This window comes from Oncorhynchus nerka, linkage group LG10 (genome assembly GCF_034236695.1).
Source record: "Oncorhynchus nerka isolate Pitt River linkage group LG10, Oner_Uvic_2.0, whole genome shotgun sequence".
Lineage (NCBI taxonomy): Eukaryota > Metazoa > Chordata > Actinopteri > Salmoniformes > Salmonidae > Oncorhynchus > Oncorhynchus nerka.
Window position 1 is genome coordinate 79,124,297 of NC_088405.1, and position 25,655 is coordinate 79,149,951.

Sequence of the window (25,655 nt, forward strand, 5' to 3'; positions counted from 1 at the left end):
GCATGTGTGCATAATGTCATTGGTTGTCAGATAACGATCGCGTTATGTAGTTTAGGCACCAACAACAGATTATACAGTTGAAGTCAGAAGTTTACATACACTTTAGCCAAATACATTTAAATTCAGTTTTTCACAATTCCTGACATTTAATCCTAGTAAAAATTCAGGTCAGTTAGGATCACCACTTTATTTTAAGAATGTGAAATGTCAGAATAATAGGAGATAATTATTTATTTCAGCTTTTATTTCTTTCATCACTTTCCCAGTGGGTCAGAAGTTTACATACACTCAATTAGTATTTGGTAGCATTGCCTTTACGTTGTTTAACTTGGGTCAAACATTTCGGGTAGCCTTCCACAAGCTTCCCACAATAAATTGGGTGAATTTTGGCCCATTCCTCCTGACAGTGCTGGTGTAAATGAGTCAGGTTTGTAGGCATCCTCGCTTGCACACGCTTTTTCAGTTCTGCCCACACATTTTCTATAGGATTGAGGTCAGGGCTTTGTGATGGCCACTCCAATACCTTGACTTTGTTGTCCTTAAGCCATTTTGCCACAACCTATGCTTGGGAAGTATGCTTGTGGTGATTGTCCATTTGGAAGACCTATTTAACTTCCTGACTGATGTCTTGAGATGTTGCTTCAATATATCCACATAATTTTCTATCCTCATGATGCCATCCATTTTATGAAGTCCCTCTTGCAGCAAAGCACCCCCACAACATGATGCTGCCACCCCCATGCTTCACGGTTGGGATGGTGTTCTTCGGTTTGCAAGCCTCCCCCTTTTTCCTCCAAACATAACGATGGTCATGATGGCCAAACAGTTCTATTTTTGTTTCATCAGGCCAGAGGACATTTCTCCAAAAGTACGATCTTTGTCCCCATGTGCAGTTGCAAACCGTAGTCTGGCTTTTTTATGGCGGTTCTGGAGCAGTGGTCTCTTCCTTGCTGAGAAGCCTTTGAGGTTATGTCGATGTTGTTTGTACAGATGAATGTGGTACCTTCAGGCGTTTGGATATTGCTCCCAAGGATGAACCAGACTTGTGGAGGTCTACACTTTTTTTTCTGAGGTCTTGGCTGATTTATTTTGATTTTCCCATGATGTCAAGCAAAGAGGCACTGAGTTTGAAGGCACTGAGTTTGAATACATCCACAGGGACACCTCCAATTGACTCAAATGATGTCAATTAGCCTATCAGAAGCTTCTAAAGCCATGGAAGCTTCTAAAGCCAAGGGATTTTCCAGGCTGTTTAAAGGCACAGTCAACGTAGTGTATGTAAACTTCTGACCCACTGGAATTGTGATACAGTGAGTTATAAGCAAAATTATCTGTCTGTAAACAATTGTTGGAAATATTACTTGTCATGCACAAAGTAGATGTCCTAACCAACGTTCCCAAACTATAGTTTGTTAACAAGACATTTGTGGAGTGGTTGAAAAACAATTTTTAATGATTCCGACCTAATTGTATGTAAACTTCCAACTTCAACTGTATATTAATAAGAACATTTAAAAAATTAATACCAACAATAGTTTATTTTTTGTGAAATTTCTTTAATTTAATTGAGTCATTTTACAGAGGGGGATTACAGGTACAAAAACAAGCAAAGAAATGCATACAAAATAACCCCAATCCATTCCCCATCCACCCTCCTGCATCCGCCCCACCCAGAAACCATGCCCCACTTACCCTACCCAACGAAACCATGCCTCTCACTCCTTCCCATTCCACCCACCAAACGAGGTTGCTTATCAGTCCCACTCCCACCCATCCATCCCCAGAGTCTCAATTGTTCCTTGACTAGCACATTCATTCTCTTTGTCGATCATTTTATTGTTATAACTTCTAGTAGTAACTGTATCCCCTGGTTAAATGGGAAAGAAAGAGGTACCATTTAGACCCCCCCAAAACTCGCTGCAGTGAGGCCTGCCAGCAATACTTTTCTCTGATTGATTGAGAGATTCAAGGTGCTATCATTGTCAGATAAAATAATAGGTGCAAAGCTTTGAATATTTAAATTCATGCACTTCGAAATTAATGTTGTAACTTTTCCCCAGAAGTAATTTTAAGTGCAGGGCACTCCCACATCATATGAAGGAATGTGCCTACCTGATTTAGGGGACACAGTGAATAGTTGGGAGTTGGGACCAATTTAATCATAAAACGTTTCCTTGGTGTTAAATACACAGTCTGTGAACACATTGATGTATACATTTATGGTTCGGATTAGGGGATGCCATGGTCTTATTTTTCCATATTATGTTCTAGTTAAAGGGTTTTTCAGATTCAATTAGATCTGTTGACCATACTTTTTTTAATGGCTAGCTCAGCATATGAACTTCCCAAAAATATGTTTTGACTTTAAAGCAAGGAGATGTTTCTATTTTGATATTGTGAGAGAAAACATTTGACAGTCAAAATGATTTGTTTTTGGATACATTGTTATACATTGTAATCCATGGCTAATCTCTTTCTTTGTCATTTAACAGTAAACATAATAGATGGTGGTCAACTAACACATAGTAGCCCACTAGCCCACAATCAAGGTAGAAGTTAGTGAGTTGTGGATCCCTCAGAGGGAAATCCCCAAATTCAGAGACGGTAACCATCCCAAACTGAAGCATTGTGAAAATTACGATGTGTGTCAGAATGGGGCTTGTCCTTCACCTAGCCTGTAATCACGTACCTAGTATGGTTTGATTGATTCATAATCTAGGCCTACAGCAGTTGTTAAATGTTTGGGAGCCAGGTTTAAGGTTAGACACAACTTATTTTTACTCATTGTCCTTCTCTACCATCTCTACCTTTTGTGATGAAGGCGGGGCTTGAAGGCCCGAGTGGGGCTTGAATCCGGGACCTTGTGAAATCTGAAACCCCTTGACAAGATCAAATCCAATTTTATTTGTCACATGCACTGAATACAACTGGTGTAGACCTCTCTCTCTCTCGCTCTCTCTCTCGCTCTCGCTCTCTCTCGCGTGTGATCGTGATGGCTTTGTGTGTGTGAGCCATGGCCCCCTCTCTGACCACCCTGGGGAAGCTGCCTGTGGTGCGCTGTCGCCTGCTGCAGCGCTACGAGCACCAGCCCTTTGTCTCATGCCTGGCCGGACTCTACGGCTGTCAATGGAGTCGCTACCAGAGGACCCGCGCCACGCCGGGAGACTGCTGCTGCAGCAAGGTCAGGGATGTCAGGGGTCAAGCAGGGACAGGACGGGGGATTGAGTTCCCAAGTGAGATCATTTTATGTGAAAAGCTGTTTTTGTTTGTTGAATATCTGGTCATTTCACAGGATGGTTTTATACCCCTGACAGAGACTATACTCACACACACTACTACTACACTGTACTCTCTCTCACTCACATGCACAACATGCATGCGTGCCCACACACAAGTTATCTGTTTCTTTTTCTCCCTCACTCTGTCAATATCTTTCATGGCTTACATCATTTTTACTGTCACAGTTTTACAATCACTGTTTAGCCAGTAAGTAGCTTTTCTTCACATTGCTCCCTCTTCTCAGAGTTCAAAGTGCACTCCCTCAACTGTATGGACAGCATTCTAGGCAATAAATGCAGACATTCAGCCCTTTCAAAGAATAGCACTCTCTTATGTTTTGTAAGAGCATTTATTGGAAAATTCCACCCATCTTTTGGTATTTGTTTCATTGTTCCACTGTTGATATAGTCCCAAAAAGTTTTGCAAGTCAGCAATCAACTTTTCAAGATATATAACTTTCAAAATACAGAAATACCGGCTGTATTTTGAAAGTTATATATCTTGAAAACGTGATTGCTGACATGCTAAACATTTTTGGGACTATATCAACAATGGACTAATAGTTTCTGGGTGGAGTTTTCCTTTAAATGCTGCAAAACAACAACTTGCTGTGTGACAATCCATTGACTAATGTTAGCCCAGGCTTGAGTTGTTTACCTCATATGTCAGGGGAAAACACAAATAGAAGTGAAAAAGGTTTGGCGAAGGTAGTGGCTCTGGCCATGAATCCCTGCCCTGCCACCAATATGTTGTGGGTTCAATCCTCATCACGGTTACTTACTTGTTAGTGTACATTTCCATGCCAACAGTATATGGATTGTGCACTTGTTATGAAGTCACTATGTGGGATTTATTGTGTCTCTCTCCCCTGCAGTTGGAATGTGCCAGCTTTGCACTCCTCATCGTGACATTCTGTCTCACACTGGTCTTCCTCTACTTCTGGAGTGAAGCTCAGAATGACTACAATGATTTTGACTGGTAGGTCTGACTATTACATATTCACACACACTACTACTACACTGTACTCTCTCTCACTCACATGCACAACATGCATGTGTGCCCACACAAATCTATGTATGAACAAGCATTCAAATATATAAGAACTCAAACTCACACGCACACACACACACACACACACACACACACACACACACACACACACACACACACACACACACACACACACACACACACACACACACACACACACACACACACACACACACACACACACACACACACACACACACACGTGCAAGGCCAGACCACAACTCTGTGGCAGCAGCAGGAGTATGTCATTGAGATTTAGTGGTGTTCCTGTCAGGAGAATCTCCTCTCCTGCATCACATTAACAACATTACCTCCTACTGTATAGCCACAACTCTTGCTATTGACTATTTGAAAAAGTTATAAAAAGCTTGCCCTGTTCTTTCCATCAGTCTGCACACAATGTTCTCTCATCAAGCAATCATATTTTCACCCATCAGACTATTCTAAATGTAATCTTGTCTTTACTAATATGTAACATTTGTTTCGATTTGGAATGGTGCATTATCAAATGGGCAGGAACAAGGGAACAGGGGCAGGGGGGAAAAGACACGTCATCCGTATGCACTGGAATAGTGAATGGAGGCTGCTTTCCCTTAGTTTAAATTATACTGGGTAGGCTTCTCCGGTTTTCTAACATAGTGGAGCAGCTTAGAAATTGACTTACAGTAGCAGCTGGGATTCTTCTCTTTTTAGTGGCAACCATCAAAAGTCTGCATTCACACAGGATTGTGGAAATGTCTGGGCAAATAAGAACCCTTCTTTCATTTCACACATTAACCACTGTTTGAGGAGCAAGCAGCCTCTCGCTGTGCGACAGGTGATATTCCGCCCAAACTCTATGTCATGGGCTCTCCAACCATGTTTCTAAAGCTACCCAGTGCTTCATTTGGGACCAAACCAAGAGAAATCTGTACAGGAACATTGATAGTAACAACAAAACATATTTAATTAAACTGTTTACAGGCCCCATCTCTGCACGCTTGAGAAAGGAATAAGACGAGAGAGGAGGAGATATTCTGTGGCTAAAGGTATTGCCAGCCTATTAATTATAAAACTATAAAAAAAGGCCCTATTACTAGGCTATTCAAAATCAAATACAAAATGCACTATAATTGTAGGCTAACTCGGTAAACCAACCTGCACAATCAATGAACCAACAGCATCACCTAGGCCTATACATTCTCTCCCAGACGCATGGATAGAAAGTTTGGAGCGTAGCACAAGGTAACCAGTCCATCCAGTATGCCTAATAATACAGTCCACACTCAAAGGCTATTACTATCTTTTTTTGTTTTGGAGTATAGGCTAGACCAATTCTGTACCAAAGACATCTTAAATCTATGTATTTTGTTATGTTTTTCTGGCATGCGTAATATGCGGTAGGCTATTAGGTTATGTATTGTATAACCGCACGATCATTATTTTTTTAATCTTTTTTTTTGTGCTCATATACAGTGCCTTCAGAAAGTATTCACACCCCTTGATTTGTGTCAGTCGAGCAGTGAATTTCAAACACAGATTCAACCACAAAGTCGAGGGAGGTTTTCCAATGCCTCGCAAAGAAAGGCCCCATTGGTAGATGGGTAAAAATACAAAAGCAGACATTGACTATCCTTTAGAGCATGGTGAAATTATGAATTACACTTTGGATGGTGTATCAATACACCCAGTCACTACAAAGATACAGGCGTACTTCCTGCCAATGAGGCCAATGGTGACTTTACAACAGTTACAGTGTTTAATGGCTGATAGGAGAAAACTGAAAATGGATCAACAACGTAGCTACTCCACAATACTAACTTAATTGACAGAGTGAAAAGAAGGAAGCCTGTACAAAAGAAAAAGAAAATCCAAAACATGCATCCTGTTTGCAACAAGGCACTAAAGTAATACTGCAAAAAATGTGGCAAAACAATTCACTTTTTGTCCTGAATAAGAAGTTTTATGTTTGGGGAAAATCCAATACAAGACATTACTGAGTACCACTCTCTATATTGTCAAGCATAGTGGTGGCTGCATCATGTTATGGGTATGCTTGTAATCGTTAAGGACTAGGGAGTTTTTTTGGGGGATAAAAATACATGGAATTGAGCTAAGCACAGGCAAAATCCTAGGGGAAAATCTGGTTGTCTGCTTTCCACCAGACTCTGGGAGATTAATTCACCTTTCAGCAGGACAATAACCTAAAATACAAGGCCAAATCTATACCGGAGTTGCTTATCAAGAAGACAATGAATGTTCCTGAGTGACCGAGTTACAGTTTTGACTAAATCTACTTGAAAATTATGTCTAGCAATTATCTTTTTTATTTTTTATTTATTTTTTGTTGTTGAATTTTACCCCCTTTTTCTCCCCAATTTCGTGGTATCCAATTGTTAGTAGCTACTATCTTGTCTCATCGCTACAACTCCCGTACGGGCTCGGGAGAGACGAAGGTTGAAAGGCATGAGTCCTCCGATACACAACCCAACCAAGCCGCACTGCTTCTTAACACAGCACGCATCCAACCCGGAAGCCAGCCGCACCAAAGTGCCGGAGGAAACACCGTGCATCTGTCAACCTTGGTTAGCGTGCACTGCGCCCGGCCCGCCACAGGAGTCGCTGGTGCGCGATGAGGCAAGGATATCCCTACTGGCCAAACCCTCCCTAACCCGGACGACGCTAGGCCAATTGTGCGTCGCCCCACAGACCTCCCAGTTGCGGCCGGCTGCGACAGAGCCTGGGCGCAAACCCAGAGTGCGCTACGATGCAGTGCCCTAGACCACTGCGCCACCCGGGAGGCCATGTCTAGCAATTATCAAGAAACAATTTGACAGAACTTGAAGAATTTTGAAAAGAATAATGGGCAAATGTTGCACAATCCAGGTGTGGAAAGCTCTTAGAGACATACCCAGAAAGAGTTACAGCTGTAATCGCTGCCAAAGGTGCTTCTACAAAGTATTGACTTGGGTGTGAATACTTACAGTGGGGCAAAAAAGGTATCTTTTATACTGATAACAAGTTCAAACAGGTGCCATTAATACAGGTAACGAGTGGAGGACAGAGGAGCCTCTTAAAGAAGAAGTTACAGGTCTGTGAGTGACAGAAATCTTGCTTGTTTGTAGGTGACCAAATACTTATTTTCCACCATAATTTGCAAATAAATTCATAAAAAATCCTACAATGTGATTTTCAGGATTTTTTTTTCTCTTTTCTCATTTTGTCTGTCATAGTTGAAGTGTACCTATGATGAAAATTACAGGCCTCTCTCATCTTTTTAAGTGGGAGAACTTGCACAATTGGTGGCTGACTAAATACTTTTTTGCCCCACTGTATGTAAATGATATATTTCTTTATTTAATTTTCAATAAATGTGCAAACATTTCTAAAAATATGTTTTCACTTTGTCATTATGGGGTATTGTGTGTGTGTTTTTAGATGGGTGAAAACAATTATGTTTAATCCATTTAGAATTCAGGCTGTAACAAAACAAAATGTGGAATAAGTCAAGGGGTATGAATATTTTCTGAAGGCACAGCACAGGCATATGCATAAGCTCTAATATGTGTATAAGTGATTTATATTCAACTCTTAAATTCTTTAAATTAATCATCACCTTAGAAAGCGCTGTCAATTTCGTTATTTGGCTTTGAAACAACATCAATTGTGTTGTTTGGAACAACATCCACGAGGACCATGTTTTCCAGTTTCAACCTGTTGTTGACCTTCATTCTTCAAATTGATCATCTCAGCGAGGTCAAAACATGTAGCCTAACAGTGAATTTAAAAACATGATACTGTTGATAAGTGTTTAATGATGATGATTTTTGATTACATTTGCATTGATGTCAGAGTGTTTAGAGGGACAATTGAGCCCTGAGCACCCCACACACACACATATCCCCACTCTCATCGCCATCCTTGCTCTCGCTCTCTCGCTCGCTTCCTTCCGATTTTCTCTCTCTTTCTCCAGGTTTAACTTTGGGAACCTGGGTTTCTGGTTCCCCTGGTCTGTGGTGTTGCTGGTCATCGCTGCCGCCTTCTTCAGCTACATCACTCTGCTGCTGGTGAGGGGTGTGTGTTTGTTTGTGGGGCTCCACAAGGGGGGTTGGAGGACAAGCATAAATCAGTCACAGATCAATCTGGGGATCCCCCCAGGAATATACTGTACTATACTGAACCAGAGCTATACTGTACTGTACCAGGGATATACTGTATTGAACCAGAGCTATACATCAAATAAAATTGTATTTGTCACGTGCTGAATATAACAGGTGCAGTAGACCTTACAGTGAAATGCTTACTTACAAGCCCCTAACCAATAATGCAGTTTTAAGAAAATACTTAAAATACCTCAAAGTAAGAGATAAAAAAACTAAAAAAACAATAGCAGGACTACCGGTACCGGTACAGAGTCAATGTGAGGGGGCACCGTTGTCGAGGTAATTAAGGTAATATGTACATGTAGGTTATTAAAGTGACTATGCATAGATAACAACAGAGAGTAGCAGCAGTGTAGAAGGGGGGGCAATGCAAATAGTCTGGGTAGCCATTTGATTAGATGTTCAAGAGTCTTATGGCTTGGGGGATAGAAGCTGTTTAGAAGCCTCTTGGACCTGGACTTGGCACTCCGGTACCGCCTGCCATGATTGCAGAGAGAACAGTCTATGACTAGGGTGGCTGGAGTCTTTGACAATTTATTTTGTCTCCGACACCGCCTGGTATAGAGGTCCGGATGGCAGGAAGCTTGGCCCCGGTGATGTACTGGGCCGTGCGCACTACCCTCTGCAGTGCCTTGCAGTCGGAGGCCGAGCAGTTGCCATACTAGGCAGTGATGCAACCAGTCAGGATGCTCTCAATGGTGCAGCTGTAGAACCTTTTGAGGATCTGAGGACCCATGCCAAATCTTTTCAGTCTCCTGAGGGGGAATAGGTTTTGTTGTGCCCTCTTCACGACTGTCTTGGTGTGCTTGAACCATGTTAGTTTGTTGGTGATGTGGACGGAAAGGAAATTGAAGCTCTCAACCTGCTCCACTACAGTCCCGTCTATGAGAATGGGGGTGTGCTCAGTCCTCCTTTTCCTGTAGTCCACAATCATTTCCTTTGTTTTGATCACATTGATGGAGAGGTTGTTGTCCTTGCACCACATGGTGATGACGTTTGAGTCGTGCCTGGACATGCAGTCATGAGTGAATAGGGAGTACAGGAGGGGACTGAGAACGCACACCTGAGGGGCCTCTATGTTGAGGATCAGAGTGGCGATTGTGTTGTTACCTACACTTACTACCTGGGGTCTGCCTGTGATCCTGGGGTCGGTCCAGGATCCAGTTGCAGAGGGAGGTTATTAGTTCCAGAGTCCTTAGTGATGAGAACTGTACTGTATATTGTACTGTACCACGAATATACTCTAGTGTACTGAGCCAGAGCTGTACTGTAACAGGAATATACTATACTATACTGTACCAGAGCTGTACTGTACCAGGAATATACTGTACTATACTGAACCATAGCTGTACTTTACCAGGGCTTTACTGTACTGTACTGTACTGAACCAGAGTTATATTGTACTCTACCATTAATATACTGTACTATACTGTACTAGGCATATACTGTACTGTACCAGGGCTATACTGTACTGAACCAGAGCTATACTGCACTGAACCAGAGCTGTACTGTACCAGGAATATACTGTACTGAACCAGAGCTTTACTGTACTGAAACAGAGCTGTACTGTACCAGGAATATACTGTACTGAACCAGAGCTTTACTGTACTGAAACAGAGCTGTACTGTACCAGGAATATACTGTACTGAACCAGAGCTTTACTGTACTGAAACAGAGCTGTACTGTACCAGGAATATACTGTACTGAACCAGAGCTATACTGTACTGTAACAGGAATGTACTGTACTGAACCAGAGCTATACTGTACTGTACCAGGAATGTACTGAACTGAACCAGAGCTATACTGTACTGTACCAGGAATGTACTGAACTGAACCAGAGCTATACTGTACTGTACCAGGAATGTAATGAACTGAACCAGAGCTATACTGTACTGTAACAGGAATGTACTGTACTGAACCAGAGCTATACTGTACTGTACCAGGAATGTACTGAACTGAACCAGAGCTATACTGTACTGTACCAGGAATGTAATGAACTGAACCAGAGCTATACTGTACTGTAACAGGAATGTACTGTATTGAACCAGAGCTATACTGTACTGTACCAGGAATGTACTGAACTGAACCAGAGCTATACTGTACTGTACCAGGAATGTAATGAACTGAACCAGAGCTATACTGTACTGTAACAGGAATGTACTGTAGTGAACCAGAGCTATACTGTACCGTACCAGGAATGTAATGAACTGAACCAGAGCTATACTGTACTGTACCAGGAATGTAATGAACTGAACCAGAGCTATACTGTACTGTACCAGGAATGTACTGAACTGAACCAGAGCTATACTGTACTGTACCAGGAATGTACTGTACTGAACCAGAGCTATACTGTACTGTACCAGGAATGTACTGTACTGAACCAGAGTTGTACTGTACTGAACCAGAGCTATACTGTACTGTACCAGGGATATACTGTATTGAACCAGAGCTTTACTGTACCAGGAATATATCCTACCAGGGATATACTGTACTATACAGTACCAGGGCTATACTGTAGTGTACCAGGGATATACTGTACTGAACCAAAGCTATACTGTACTGTACCAGGGATATACTGTATTGAACCAGAGCTTTACTGTGCCAGGAATATACTGTACCAGGGATATACTGTACTATACAGTACCAGGGTTATACTGTACTTAGCTCTCTGATGGTGTGTGTGGGTGTGTTTTAATTTGTAGCTGTTGGCTGTATGTCTGCTGTCAGAGGGACAGAAGCTGTACCTACACTGGGGCCACAAGGTAACGTCCACATGCCTTCCCTTGCCCAATTTCAACTTCCTCTGCCTACTTCTCTATATCGTGTTTCCTATCCTCCCTGTCTCTCCTAGACATCCTCTTTGCTCTTATAAGCTTTAGAATCATCCCATCCATTTTTCCATGTCTAGATGAAATTAATGACTTTAGCTATATTAAATTGCTGACTGCCTGGTAGAAGAAAAGACTGATGAAATGCTGAGTGCTGCAGATTTATGGATAGATCCTGAAAAAATGAAGTGAAAATTAATTGTGCTCAGCTCAGTGCAAAATGAAATGCTCATTAGTGTGAAAAGGGTAAGGTGCCAATGGTTGTCTGTTGTCCTAACTGTACTAATCCTCTGGATGTGTTGCCAGATTGGAGTCCTGGTGAGTCTAGCCTTCTCCATTCTTGCCATAGCAGTGCTGTCTGACCTATGTAGCAAAGAGTGGACCACTCTTCTCCTCTCTTTCCAGGTGGGGCCTCCCTTCTTTCTTCTATTATGGTCATATCTCTCTCTTTATTTTCTCTTTACTTCACCTCCTGCAATATGTTTGTTCTTAATAGGTGACGGCACCATATTTACACGTGGGAGGAGTCTTGCTGATGACACTCCTTTCCTGGCCAATAGCCTTGCATTTCTACCACATCAATAGGAAAGGTGAGACTTGTGATTGAGTAGGTGGGGCTTGTTTGAGCAGCTGTATACATAATATGCTAATTACAGAGTAGAATAAGGCAAATACTGACTTCGATTGTTGACTTCCGGCGCGACAGAGATGGCCACCTCGCTTCGCGTTCCTAGGAAACTATGCAGTATTTAGTTTTTTATGTGTTATTTCTTACAATGTTACCCCAGAAAATCTTAGGTTTTATTACATACAGTCGGGAGGAACTATTGGATATAAGAGCAACGTCAACTCACCAACATTACGACCAGGAATACGACTTTCCCGAAGCGGATCCTCTGTTCGGCCCACCACCCAGGACAATGGATTGGACCCAGCCAGCGACGGCGCCGTAGAAGGGACAGACGGAGCAGTCTTCTGGTCAGGCTCCGTAGACGGGCACATCGTGCACCGCTCCCAACATACTACTCGCCAATGTCCAGTCTCTTGAAAACGAGGTAGACGAAATCCGAGCAAGGGTAGCATTCCAGAGAAACATCAGAGACTGTAACGTTCTTTGCTTCACGGAAACATGGCTCACTCGAGACACACTATCTGCGTCGGTACAACCACCTGGTTTCTTCACGCATCACACCGACAGAAACAAGCATCTCTCTGGTAAGAAGAAGGGCGGGTGTGTATGCCTTATGATTAACGAGACGTGGTGTGATCATAACATACAGGAACTCAAGTCCTTCTGTTCACCTGACTTAGAATTCCTCACAATCAAATGCCGACCGCATTATCTACCAAGAGAATTCTCTTCAATCATAATCACAGTCGTGTATATTCCCCTCCCTAAGCAGACACATCGACGGCCCTGAAAGAACTTCATTCGACTCTATGTAAACTGGATCCACATATCCTGAGGCTGCATTTATTGTAACTGGGGATTTTAACAAGGATAATCTGAAAACTAGGCTCTCCAAATTCTATCAGCATATCGATTGTGCTACCAGGGCTGGAAAAACCCTAGACCACTGTTATTCTAACTTCCCTGACGCATATAAGGCCCTCCCCCGCCCTCCCTTTGGAAAAGGTGACCACGACTCCATTTTGTTGCTCCCAGCCTATAGACAGAAACGAAAACAGGAAGCTCCCGTGCTCAGGTCTGTTCAACGCTGGTCCGACCAATCGGATTCCACGCTTCAAGATTGCTTCGATCACGTAGACTGGGGTATGTTCCGCATTGCGACGAACAACAACATTGACAAATACGCTGATTCTGTGAGCGAGTTTATTAACAAGTGCATTGGTGATGTCGTACCCACAGCGTCTATTACAACATTCCCCAACCAGAAAATGTGGATTGATGGCAGCAGTCGTGCAAAAGTGAAAGCGCGAACCACTGCTTTTAATAAGGGCAAGGTGACCGGAAACATGACCGAATACAAACAGTGTAGCTATTCCCTCCGCAAGGCAATCAAACAAGCTAAGCGTCAGTATAGAGACAAAGTGGAGTCGCAATTCAACGGCTCAGACACGAAGAGGTATGTGGCAGGGTCTACAGTCAATCACGGACTACAAAAGAAAAACCAGCCCCGTCGCGGACCACGATGTCTTGCTCCCAGACAGACTAAACAACTTTTGCTCGCTTTGAGGACAATACAGTGCCACTGACACGGCCCGCTACCAAAACCTGTGGGCTCTCCTTCACTGTAGCCAACGTGAGTAAAACATTTAAACGTGTTAACCCTCGCAAGGCTGCAGGCCCAGACGGCATCCCCAGCCGCGTCCTCAGAGCATGCGCAGACCAGCTGGCTGGTGTGTTTACGGACATATTCAATCAACCCTTATCCCAGTCTGCTGTTCCCACATGCTTCAAGAGGGCCACCATTGTTCCTGTTCCCAAGAAAGCTAAGGTAACTTAGCTAAATGACTACCGCCCTGTAGCACTCACTTCCGTCATCATGAAGTGCTTTGAGAGACTAGTCAAGGACCTTATCACCTCCACCCTACCTGACACCCTAGACCCACTCCAATTTGCTTAACGCCCTAATAGGACCACAGACGACGCCATTACACTGCACACTTCCCTAACCCATCTGGACAAGAGGAATACCTATGTAAGAATGCTGTTCATCGACTACAGCTCAGCATTTTACACCATAGTAACCTCAAAACTTGTCATTAAGCCCGAGACCCTGGGTCTCGACCCCGCCCTGTGCAACTGGGTCCTGGACTTCCTGACGGGCCACCCCCAGGTGGTGAGGGTAGTTAACAACATCTCCACCCCGCTGATCCTCAACACTGGGGCCCCACAAGGGTGCGTTCTCAGTCCTCTCCTGTACTCCCTGTTCACCTACGACTGCATGGCCATGCACGCCTCCAACTCAATCATCTGGTTTGCAGACGACACAACAGTGGTAGGCTTGATTACCAACAACGACGAGACGGCCTACAGGGAGGAGGTGAGGGCGCTCGGAGTGTGGTGTCAGGAAAATAACCTCACACTTAATGTCAACAAAACAAAGGAGATGATCGTGGACTTCAGGAAACAGCAGAGGGAGCAACCCTCTATCTACATTGACGGGACAGTAGTGGAGAGGGTGGAAAGTTTTAAGTTCCTCGGCGTACACATCACGGACAAACTGAAATGGTCCACCCACACAGACAGCGTGGTGAAGAAGGTGCAGCAGTGCCTCTTCAACCTCAGGAGGCTGAAGAAATTTGGCTCGTCACCACCAAAAACACTCACAAACTTTTACAGAGGCACAATCGAGAGCATCCCGTCGGGCTGTATCACCGCCTGGTACGGCAACTGCGCAGCCCATAACCGTAAGGCTCTCCAGAGGTCTGCACAACACATTACCGGGTGCAACCTACCTGCCCTCCAGGACACCTACACCACCCGATGTCACAGGAAGGCCAAAAAGATCATCAAGGACAACAGCCACTGCCTGTTCACCCCACTATCATCCAGAAGGTGAGGTTAGTACAGGTGCATCAAAGCGGGGACCGAGAGACTGAAAAACAGCTTCTATCTCAAGACCATCAGACTGTTAAACAGCCACCACTAACATTGAGTGGCTGCTGCCAACATACTGACTCAACTCTAGCCACTTTAATAATGGAAGAATTGATGTAATCAATTTATCACTAGCCACTTTATATAATGTTTTTATACCCTACATTAATCATCTCAAATGTATATACTGTACTCTATACCATCTACTGCATCTTGCCTATGCCGTTCGGGCATCACTCATTCATATATTTTTATGTACATCCGCTAACCATGTGTATGTGACAAATACATTTGATTTGATTCAAAACTAGGGCAAGGAAGGAAACTTCAGAGTTTTTTTTATTTCAACAGTGAACATCTCTGATGTGTGAAACTTTAGGGAGGTTTTCTATCTCAACAGTGAACATCTCTGATGTGTGAAACTTTAGGGAGGTTTTCTATCTCAACAGTGAACATCTCTGATGTGTGAAACTTTAGGGAGGTTTTCTATCTTAACAGTGATGTCTGCATATAATACATCTGAATTACATCTGTAGATATTCATGTTTTGTTCTGTTTAAATATAATAATTTGTTTTACTTATCATTTTATTCTTTCTTTAGTCTTGAGGAAATTCCCTTCAGATTCCACATATCAACCACAAATGAATAACTGTATCCCTTTGTAAACAGTGTGTCTGTGTGTTCTAGTTGGGCAGGCGCTCATCATGGGGCTGTACCTGGCGGTGCTGTGTGCCCTCTACCTGGTGCCCCTGGGCATGTACTCGCCCTGTCTTAAAGAGGAGGGCACTTTGGGCCTTGCACCAGCCCTCATTGGGCACAGAGGGGCACCCATGGTGGGTAGGCCTCATCAGCAACGCCATTAATGCCAACCCATTCTTATCCATAGCTAAAAACCTATTTGCATCAACACTAACCCATTCTCATCAACACTAACCCATTCTCATCAACACTAACCCATTCTCATCAACACTAACCCATTCTCATCAACACTAACCCATTCTCATCAACACTAACCCATTCTCATCAACTCTTTTCAATACTAACTGCCTGCAGGTAGCCTAGTGGTTGGAGCGTTGGGCCAGTAACTGAAAGGTTGCTAGTTTGAAAATCCCAGCGACGAGGTGAAAAATGTGCCGATTTTGACTTGAGCAAGGCCATACTACCCTGTAAACAACACGTGATGTAGTAGTAGAAGTGTGGTAGTTTGATCATTTATTACCGTTGTCAGTATAAGTCAAAACTTTTGGGCTATGTTATTAGCTGAACTGTTTGAACTGAACTGTTTGTGCCTGGTATTTATCATCTGTGTCAGTAGTACCTCTGTTTAGGGTAACCATATGTTCAAATCATTTGTATGTGTGTTATACCCCAGCTTGCGCCAGAGAACACTCTCATGTCCTTTGAGAAGGCGGTGGAGGCTGGAGGGCAAGGTCTAGAGACTGACGTCACCATCAGGTCAGTGGTGGTTGTCCACCCTCCTCACACCTTAATGCTCCGTTTCCATCTAGTTCGGGGATAATCAACTACATTCATCCGCAGGCCGGTTAGTTTTTTTCTTGAGTGGATAGTTGTCACTAGCCTACACACAATACCCCATAATGTCAAAGTGGAATTATGTTAGACACGTTTACCTATTAATTAAAAATGAAAAGCATAAATGTCTTGAGTCAATAAGTATTCAACCCTTTTGTAATGGCTTAAATAAGTTCAGGAGTAAAAATGTGCTTAACGAGCCACATTATAAGTTTAAAGGACTCACTCTGTATGCAACAATGAATCACCATGAGGCCAATTGCGACTTTAAAACAGTTAGTTTAATGGTTGTGATAGGAGAGAACTGAGGATGGATGAACAACATTTTGTAGTTACTCCACAAAACTAACCTAAATGATAGAGTGAAAAGGTGGAAGCCTGTACATAATACAAATATTCAAAAATATGCATCCTGTTTGTAATAAGGCACTAAAGTAATACTGTAAAAAAAAGAAAAGAAATTCTCTTTATGTCCTGAATACAAAGCGTTATGTTTGGGGCAAATCCAACAGAACACAACCCTGATGTGAGTGAAAATCCACTCTTCATATTTTCAAGCATGGTGGTGGCTGCATCATGTTATGGGTATGCTTGTCATTGGCAAGGGCTAGGGAGTCTTTTTGGATTAAAAGAAAAGGAATAGGGATAAGCACAGGCAAAGTCCTAGAGGAAATCTTGGTACATTCTGCTTTTCCAACAGACACTGGGAGACATTCACTTTTCAGTAGGACAAAAATCTAAAACACAAGGCCAAATATACACTGAAGTTGCTTACCATGAAGACAGTTTTGACTTAAATTGGCTTGAAAATCTATGGCAAGACCTAAAAATGTCTGTCTAGCAATGATCAATGGGGTTGAATACTTATGTAATCAATATATATTATTGTTTTATTTTTCATACATTTTTTATAAATGTTAGAATGTTTCTTCTACTTTGACATTAGAGTATTTTCTGTAGATCATTGACAAACAATTACCATTTGAAATGCATTTGAATCCCACCTTGTAACACAACAAAATGTGGAAAAAGTCGAGGTGTGAATACTTTCTGAATGAAAGCTCAAACAGATATAATATTTGAATAAAACAACCATTTCAAACCTTGCTTACATTTGTGTACAGTCACATATATTCTATTATGCATGGGAATACTTTGGATCAGATTTCCTAAATTAAAATCACTTGGAGCCCAGTTGCTGGTGGTTTTACAGTATTTACATCTAAAGAATAAGTGTACAAAACATAAAGAACACTTTCCTAATATTGAGTTGCCTTTTGCCCACAGAACAGCCTCAATTTGTCAGGGTCTACAAGGCGTCGAAAGCTTTCCACAGGGATGCTGGCCCATGTTGACTCCAATACTTCCCACGCTTGTGTTAAGTTGGCTGGATGTCCTTTGGGTGGTGGACCATTGTTGATAAACACGGGAAACTTTTGAGCGTGAAAAACCCAGCAACGCTGCAGTTCTTGACACATACCAGTACGCCTGGCACCTAGTACCATACCCCATTCAAAGACACTTAAATCTTCACTCACTGAATGGCACACATACAGTACACAATCCATGTCTCAAGGCTTAAAAATCCTTATTTAACCGGTCTCCTCACCTTCATTTACACTGACTGAAGTGGATTTAACAAGTGACATCAATAAGGGGTCATAGCTTTCACCTGGATTCACTTGGTCAGTCTGTCATGGAAAGAGCAGGTGTTCTTAATGTTTTGTTCACTCAGTGTGTTTATGTGTTCAAAAGTTTGTGGTCATTTAGAAATGTCCTTGTTTTTGAAAGAAAAGCCCATTTTTTTGTCCATTACAATAACATAAAATTGATCAGACATACAGTGTAGACGTTGTTAATGTTGTAAATGACTATTGTAGCTGGAAAAGGCAGATTTTTAATGGAATATCTACAAAGGCCCATTATCAGCAACCATCACTCCTGTGTTCCAATGGCACGTTGTGTTAGCGAATCCAAGTTGATCAATTTAAAAGGCTAATTGATCATTAGAAAACCCTTTTGCAATTACAGTTGAAGTCGAAAGTTTACATACACCTTCGCCAAATACATTTAAACTCAGTTTTTCACAATTCCTGACATTTAATCCTTGTAAAAAAAGTACCTGTCTTAGGTCAGTTAGGGTCACCATTTTATTTTAAGAATGTGAAATTTCAGAATAATATGAGAGTGATTTATTTCAGCTTTTATTTCTTTCATCACATTCCCAGTGTGACAGAAGTTTACATACACTCAATTAGTATTTGGTAGCATTGCCTTTTTAAATGGTTTAACTTGGGTCAAACGTTTCGGGTAGCCTTCCACAAGCTCCACACAATAAGTTGGGTGAATTTTGTCCCGTTCCTCCTGACAGAGCTGGTGTAACTGAGTCAGGTTTGTAGGCCTCCTTGCTCGCACACGCTTTTTCAGTTCTGCCCACAAATTTTCTATGGGATTGAGGTCAGGGCTTTGTGATGGCCAGTCCAATACCTTGACTTTGTTGTCCTTAAGCCATTTTGCCACAGCTTTGGAAGTATGCTTGGGGTCATTGTCCATTTGGAAGACCCATTTGCGAACAAGCTTTAACTTCCTGACTGATGTCTTGAGATGTTGCTTCAATATATCCACATAATTTTCCTTCCTCATGATGCCATCTATTTTGTGAAGTGCACCAGTCCCTCTTGCAGCAAAGCACCCCCACAACATGATGCGGCCACCCCGTGCTTCACGGTTGGGATGGTGTTCTTTCGGCTTGCAAGCCTCTCCCTTTTTCCTCTAAACATAGCAATGGTAATTTTGGCCAAACAGTTCTATTTTTGTTTCATCAGACCAGAGGACATTTCTCCAAAAGTACGATCTTTGTCCCCATGTGCAGTTGCAAACCGTAGTCTGGCTTTTTTATGGCAGTTTTGGAGCAGTGGTGTCTTCCTTGCTGAGTGGCCTTTTAGGTTATGTCGATATAGGACTTGTTTTACTGTGGATATAGATACTCCAGCATCTGGAGGAAGCATCTGGTCCTTTGTTGTTGTTGTTCTGGGATTGATTTGCGCTTTTCGCACCAAAGTACATTCATCTCTAGGAGACAGAAACGCATCTCCTTCCTGTGGTATGACGGCTGTGTGGTCCCATGGTGTTTATACATGCTTACTATTGTTTGTACAGATGAACGTGGTACCTTCAGGCATTTGGAAATTCGCCCAAGGATGAACCAGACTTGTGGAGGTCTACAATTTATTTTATTTTTTCCCCCATGATGTCAAGCAAAGAGGCACTGAGTTTGAAGGTAGGCCTTGAAATACATCCACAGGTACACCACCAATTGACTCAAATGATGTCAATCAGAATCTTCTAAAGCCATGACATAATTTTCTGGAATTTTCCAAGCTGATTAAAGGGACCGTCAACTTAGTGTATGTTAACTTCTGATCCACTGGAATTGTGATACAGTGAAATAATCTGTCTGTAAACAATTGTTTGAAAAATTACTTGTCATGCACAAAGTACATGTCCTAACCGACTTGCAAAAACTATAGTTTGTTATTAAAACATTTGTGAAGTGGTTGGAAAACGAGTTGTAATGACTCCAAACTAAGTGTATGTAAACTTCCGACTTCAACTGTATGTTAGCACAGCTGAAAACTGTTGTTCTGATTAAAGAAGCAATAAAGATGGCCTTGTTGAGACTAGTTGAATATATGGAGCATCAGCATTTGTGGGTTCGATTACAAGCTCAAAATGGCAAAAAACAAAGTACTTTCTTCTGAAACCCGTCAGTCTCTTCTTGTTCTGAGAAATGAAGGTTATTCCATGCGAGAAATTGCAAAGAAACTGAAGATCTCGTACAATGTTGTATACTTCTCCTTCACAGAACAGCGCAAACTGGTTCTAACCAGAATAGAAAGAGGAGAGCAAGAGGACAAGTACATTAGTGTCTAGTTTGAGAAACAGATGCCTCACAAGTCCTCAACTGGCAGCTTCATTAAATAGTACCCGCAAAACACCAGTCTCAACGTCAACAGTGAAGAGGTGACTCCGGGATGCTGGCCTTCTAGGCAGAGTTGCAAAGAATAATACATATCTCAGACTGGTCAATAAAAATAAAATATTAAGATGAGCAAAAGAACACACACTGGACATAGGAACTCTACCTAGAAGGCCAGCATCCCGGAGTCGCCTATTCACTGTTGACGTTGAGACTGGTGATGTTGACATTGAGACTAACGTCCAACCCTTTACTCAGTACTTTGTTGAAGCACCTTTGGCAGTGATTACAGCATCGCGTTTTCTTGGGTGTGACGCTACAAGCTTGCCACACCTGTATTTGTGGAGTTTCTCCCATTCTTCTCTACAGATCCTCTCAAGCTCTGTCAGGTTGGATGGGGAGCTTTGCTGCACAGCTATTTTCAGGTCTCTCCAGAGCTGTTAGATCGGGTTCAAGTCTGTGTTCTGGCTGGGCCACTCAAGGACATTCGGAGACTTTTAAAAATTTAAATGGAACCTTTATTTAACTAGGCAAGTCAGTTAAGAACAAATTCTTATTTACAATGACAGCCTACCCTGGCCAAACCCATACGTCGCTGGGCCAATTGTGCGCAGCCCTATGGGACTCCAAATCATGTCCTGATGTGATATAGCCTAGATTCGAACCTAGGACTGTAGTGACACCTCTTGCACTGAGATGCAGTGCAGTACTCTAGGAAGAGTCTTGGTGGTTCCAAACGACTTCCATTTAAGAATGAAGGCCACTGTGTTCTTGGGGACCTTCAATGCTGAAATGTTGTACCCTTCCCCAGAGCTGTGCCTCGACACAATCCTGTCTCAGAGCGCTACGAACAATTCCTTCGACCTCATGGCTTGGATTTTGCTCTGACATGCATTGTCAACTATGGGACCTTATATAGACAGGTGTGTGCCTTTCCAAATCATGTCCAATCAATTTAATTTACCACAGGTGGACTCCTATCAAGTTGTAGAAACTTCTCAAGGATGATCAATGGAAACAGGATGCATCTGATCTCAATTGCGAGTGTAATAGCTAAGGGTCTGATACGTATATAAATAAGGTATTTCTGTTTTTTATTTTTTTTAATAAATTTGCGAACAGTTCTAAAAACCTGCTGTTTTTGCTTTGTCATTATGGGGTATTGTGTGTAGATTGCTGAGGGATTTTTAAAATGGATTTAATCCATTTTAGAATAAGGCTTAAACGTAACAAATTGTGGGAAAAGTCAAGGGGTCTGAATACTTTCTGAAGTCACAGTATATAAACTCAACAAAAAAATAAACGTCCTCTCAATGTCAACTGGTCTTATTTTTAATCAAACTTAACATGTGTAAATATTTGTATGAACATACCTGAATTAATAAATAAATAAATGAAGTACCTGGCTCTCTTTGAGTTTTACAGTCATCTTAATGCACTTCCGTCAACTCCTTAACCTTCAATTCCTTAACCGCTAACTCCTTAACTGTCAACTTTGTAACTGCCAAAGCCTTCTCTCCTTGCCATAGCTATGACGGGGTGCCCTTCCTGATGCACGACCACACCCTGAGGAGGACCACCAACGTGCAGGAGGTGTTCCCCAACCGGACGGACGCCCCTGCGGCCATGTTCACCTGGGGGGAGCTGGAGACCCTCAACGCTGGGGCCTGGTTCCTCCATGTGAGTCACCAACTGCCACTGCACCGCACCTCAGGAAAACTCAGGGGGTGCTACAGAGACACGGAAATTAAGCCTGGTCTTGAACAGATTTTTTAATAAAGATCATGATCATTTAGCTTCATGGACATGGTATGATGGGAAACCAGGGCATGTTTGTGTCCAATGACAGTAGCTAGGACAACATAATAAGATGACGGATAGGGAAGTTATTGACATTTTGACAATACATCAACGTACTATCGATGGGAGGCTATCAATTGCACAACCCCCTGCTTTATGGAATACAATGTGATATAACATTGTCAATATGATTTACCATTCTGCCAAAGCATTCCGTATACTGACTGTCTCTCTGCCCCTGGTGGTTCTGCAGCGTGATCCGTTCAGCACGGCTTGGTCTCTGAGTGCCGAGGACCGGGCGCAGGCGCAGAACCAGTCTATTTGCACCTTCAGGGACTTTCTGGAGCTGGCTTCGCAGAGAGGCAAACAGGTTATCTTTGACCTCTACCGGCCCCCTAAGGGACACCCCTACAGGGACACCTGGATCACACGCACCCTGGAGGTCATCCAGAACGAGTCTTCCATCCACTCACACCAAGTGAGGGAGATGTTATAACATTTTTATTATTTAGCAGACACTCTTATCCAGGGCGATTTAGAGGAGCAATTAGGGTTAAATGCCTTGCTCAATGGCACATCGGCAGGTTTTTCAACTAGTCAGCTTGGGATTTGAACCAGCGACCTTTTGGTTACTGGCCCAACACTCTTAAACTCTTAACTGCTAGGCTACCTGCCATCCTGATGTGTGTCCTCACTGACGTGGTGTCCATCTGCATATTATAAATAGCAGTAGGGTGAAGCTGACCCTAGAAACTGATCTTGGGTCAGTTTGACATTTTCTCTACTAATGGTTAAGGTTAGGTTTGTGGGAGGGGAAGCTGGGATTATCTATCTTATATGTCATAGGTTCCTTTTTTTGACTTGGGAATTAAGCTGTTTATGGGATATTTTGATTACATTGTAAATACAAAATGTTGTAATGCTGAGGTTAGTGTTTAGAGGTAATGGTGTGTGTGTGTGTGTCAGGTGTTGTGGCTGCCCTCAGACCTGCGGAGCCTGGTCCAGCAGCTGGACCCTGACCTCCAGCATACCTCAGCGTCCCGGGCTCCAGTTGAGGAGCTCCAGCAGAATCACATTGTCCAACTCAACCTACACTATAGCTCCATGTCCACAGAAATGATAATGTGTGTGTGTGTGGTAGTGTGTGTGTCTTTGCATTAAATGGTGTGTGTATGTGTGCACATATTAACTGGCTGTAGGTGTGTGTGTGTGTGTGTGTGTGGGTTGTATTCCTCCCTCAGTGAGTATGCAGCAGCCAACATCAGCACCAACCTGTATGTGATCAGCCAGTCGTGGCTCTACTCTCTGGCCTGGTGCACTGGGGCCCAGTCTGTCACCACCAATGCTCTACAGTTCCTCAACAACCTCAGTAGACCCCTCTTCCTTATGGTGAGAACAACCTCACCAGACCCCTCTTCCTTATGGTGAGAATAACCTCACCAGACCCCTCTTCCTTATGGTGAGAATAACCTCACCAGACCCCTCTTCCTTATGGTGAGAACAACAACCTAGGACCAATACCACTGCATCCCAATAATCTTTCCTTCCTCTGGAAGTATTGCACTTGTTCTCTACTCTCCACAAATGTAAAAGCATTGGCTTGATGTAAGCATGAGCTACAGGCAGTTTCCACCATACTGGTATTTATTTTCCCAGTAATTTTCTTTTAAATCTATGAAGGGAAGTGAACAAGTGCACGCTTTGGGAGAAATAAACTATTTATTGTGACACCGGGCCCAAATGCAGCCTTACTGACATTGATTGGATTGGTGAAAGGAATACTCCTAGACACAATGGTTGTCTGTCTTTCTCTTTCAGACTCCAGATGAGTACAATCTGATGTGGGTCCTCACCGACGTGGTGTCCATCACCATCATCATCATCATCTTCATCTTCCACTGGTGAGTGAGCCCACTAGAATGCAGAGTGCGAAGGTCGACGTAAGGTGTATTTTTATATGTCTACGTACAAAACGTAGATTGATTATGTGTCAAATTGAAGCTTCGGCTGAACGTCAGTCTGTTTTGTATTGAATGGTGATGTCACTTCCTGTGGTGATGACTAACTGTGTTGATGACAGGTGGCGAGAACAAAGCCTGGCTTTCTGTTCGGGCAGCAAACCCACACTAGAACATGGCACCTACATCAAGTTTAGGACAGGTGAGTTAGAAGTTGTCTCTAGGAGTCACCCTGTTTCTTTCCCATGGCCAGCTTTGATAACATGATACACACACGCACATACCCTATATAGGCTTAAAACAGAGACTGAGCAAGAGGACAAGTACATTAGAGTGTCTAGTTTGAGAAACGGACGACTCACAAGTCTTCAATTGGCAGATTCATTGAATAGTACCCGCAAAACACACGTTTCAACGTCAACAGTGAAGAGGCAACTCTGGGATGCTGGCTTTCTAGGCAGGGTTGCAAAGAAAAAGCCATATCTCAGACTGGCCAATAAAAATAAAAGATTAACAAAAGAACAGACACTGGACAGGGGAATTCTGCCGAGAAGACCAGCATCCCAGAGTTGCCTCTTCACTGTTGACGCTTAGACTGGTGTTTTGCGGGTACTATTTAATGAAGCTGCCAGTTGAGGACCTGTGATGCGTCTGTATCTCAAAACTAGACACTCTAATGTACTTGTCCACTTGCTCAGTTGTGCACCGAGGCCTCCCACTCCTCTTTCTATTCTGGTTAGAGACAGTTTGCGCTGTTCTGGGAAGGGAGTAGTACACAGCGTTGTACGAGATCTTCAGTTTCTTGGCAATTTCTCACATTGAATAGCCTTCATTTCTCAGAACAAGAATAGACTGATGGGTTTCAGAAGAAAGTACGTTGTTTCTGGCCATTTTGAACCTGTAATCGAACACACAAATGCTCCAGATACTCAACTAGTTTAAAGAAGGCTCGTTTTATTGCTTCTTTCATCACCACAACAGTTTTCAGCTGTGCTAACATTGCAAAAGGGTTTTTCTAATGACTAATTAGCCTTTTAAAATGATAAACTTGGATTAGCTAACACAACGTGCCATTTAAACACAGGAGTGATGTTTGTTGATAATGAGCCTCTGTACGCCTATGTAGATATTACATAAAAAATATGCCGTTTCCAGCTATCAGTCATTTACAACATTAACAATGTCTACGCTGTATTTCTGGTCAATTTGATGTTATTTTAATGGACAAAAAATGCTTTTCTTTCAAAAACAAGGTCATTTTAAGTGACCCCAAACTTTTGAACGGTAGTGTATATCATATATATCAATGACCTTTGTCAACCACTAAACCCTGACCTCACCCCCTGACAGATGTGTGGTCCGTCTCCAGTGTCAACATCCTGGGAGAGCCCGCTGAGCCTAACTTGGCAACCGTCTCAGAGCACTGATAACCAATCAACCAACCTCTGTGAGGCTCAGTTGAAGCAAACCACTCCTCACTCTCCTTTTCAACTTCCCGGACCCCAAACTGGCAATTCAC

General features: G+C 42.7%; 1 protein-coding gene across 1 annotated transcript; it reads left to right on the plus strand.

The window, feature by feature from the left end:
• LOC115136055 (glycerophosphodiester phosphodiesterase domain-containing protein 5-like) lies at positions 1 to 25,655 on the plus strand. Its single transcript, XM_029671425.2, has 15 exons — positions 1 to 3,181; positions 4,154 to 4,257; positions 8,282 to 8,375; positions 11,174 to 11,233; positions 11,606 to 11,704; positions 11,796 to 11,889; positions 15,554 to 15,699; positions 16,239 to 16,321; positions 21,908 to 22,058; positions 22,432 to 22,656; positions 23,145 to 23,302; positions 23,420 to 23,567; positions 23,997 to 24,079; positions 24,259 to 24,338; positions 25,487 to 25,655. The coding sequence occupies exons 1-15, from the start codon at positions 3,014 to 3,016 to the stop codon at positions 25,561 to 25,563; spliced, it is 1,770 nt and encodes a 589-aa protein (XP_029527285.1). The 5' UTR covers positions 1 to 3,013; the 3' UTR covers positions 25,564 to 25,655.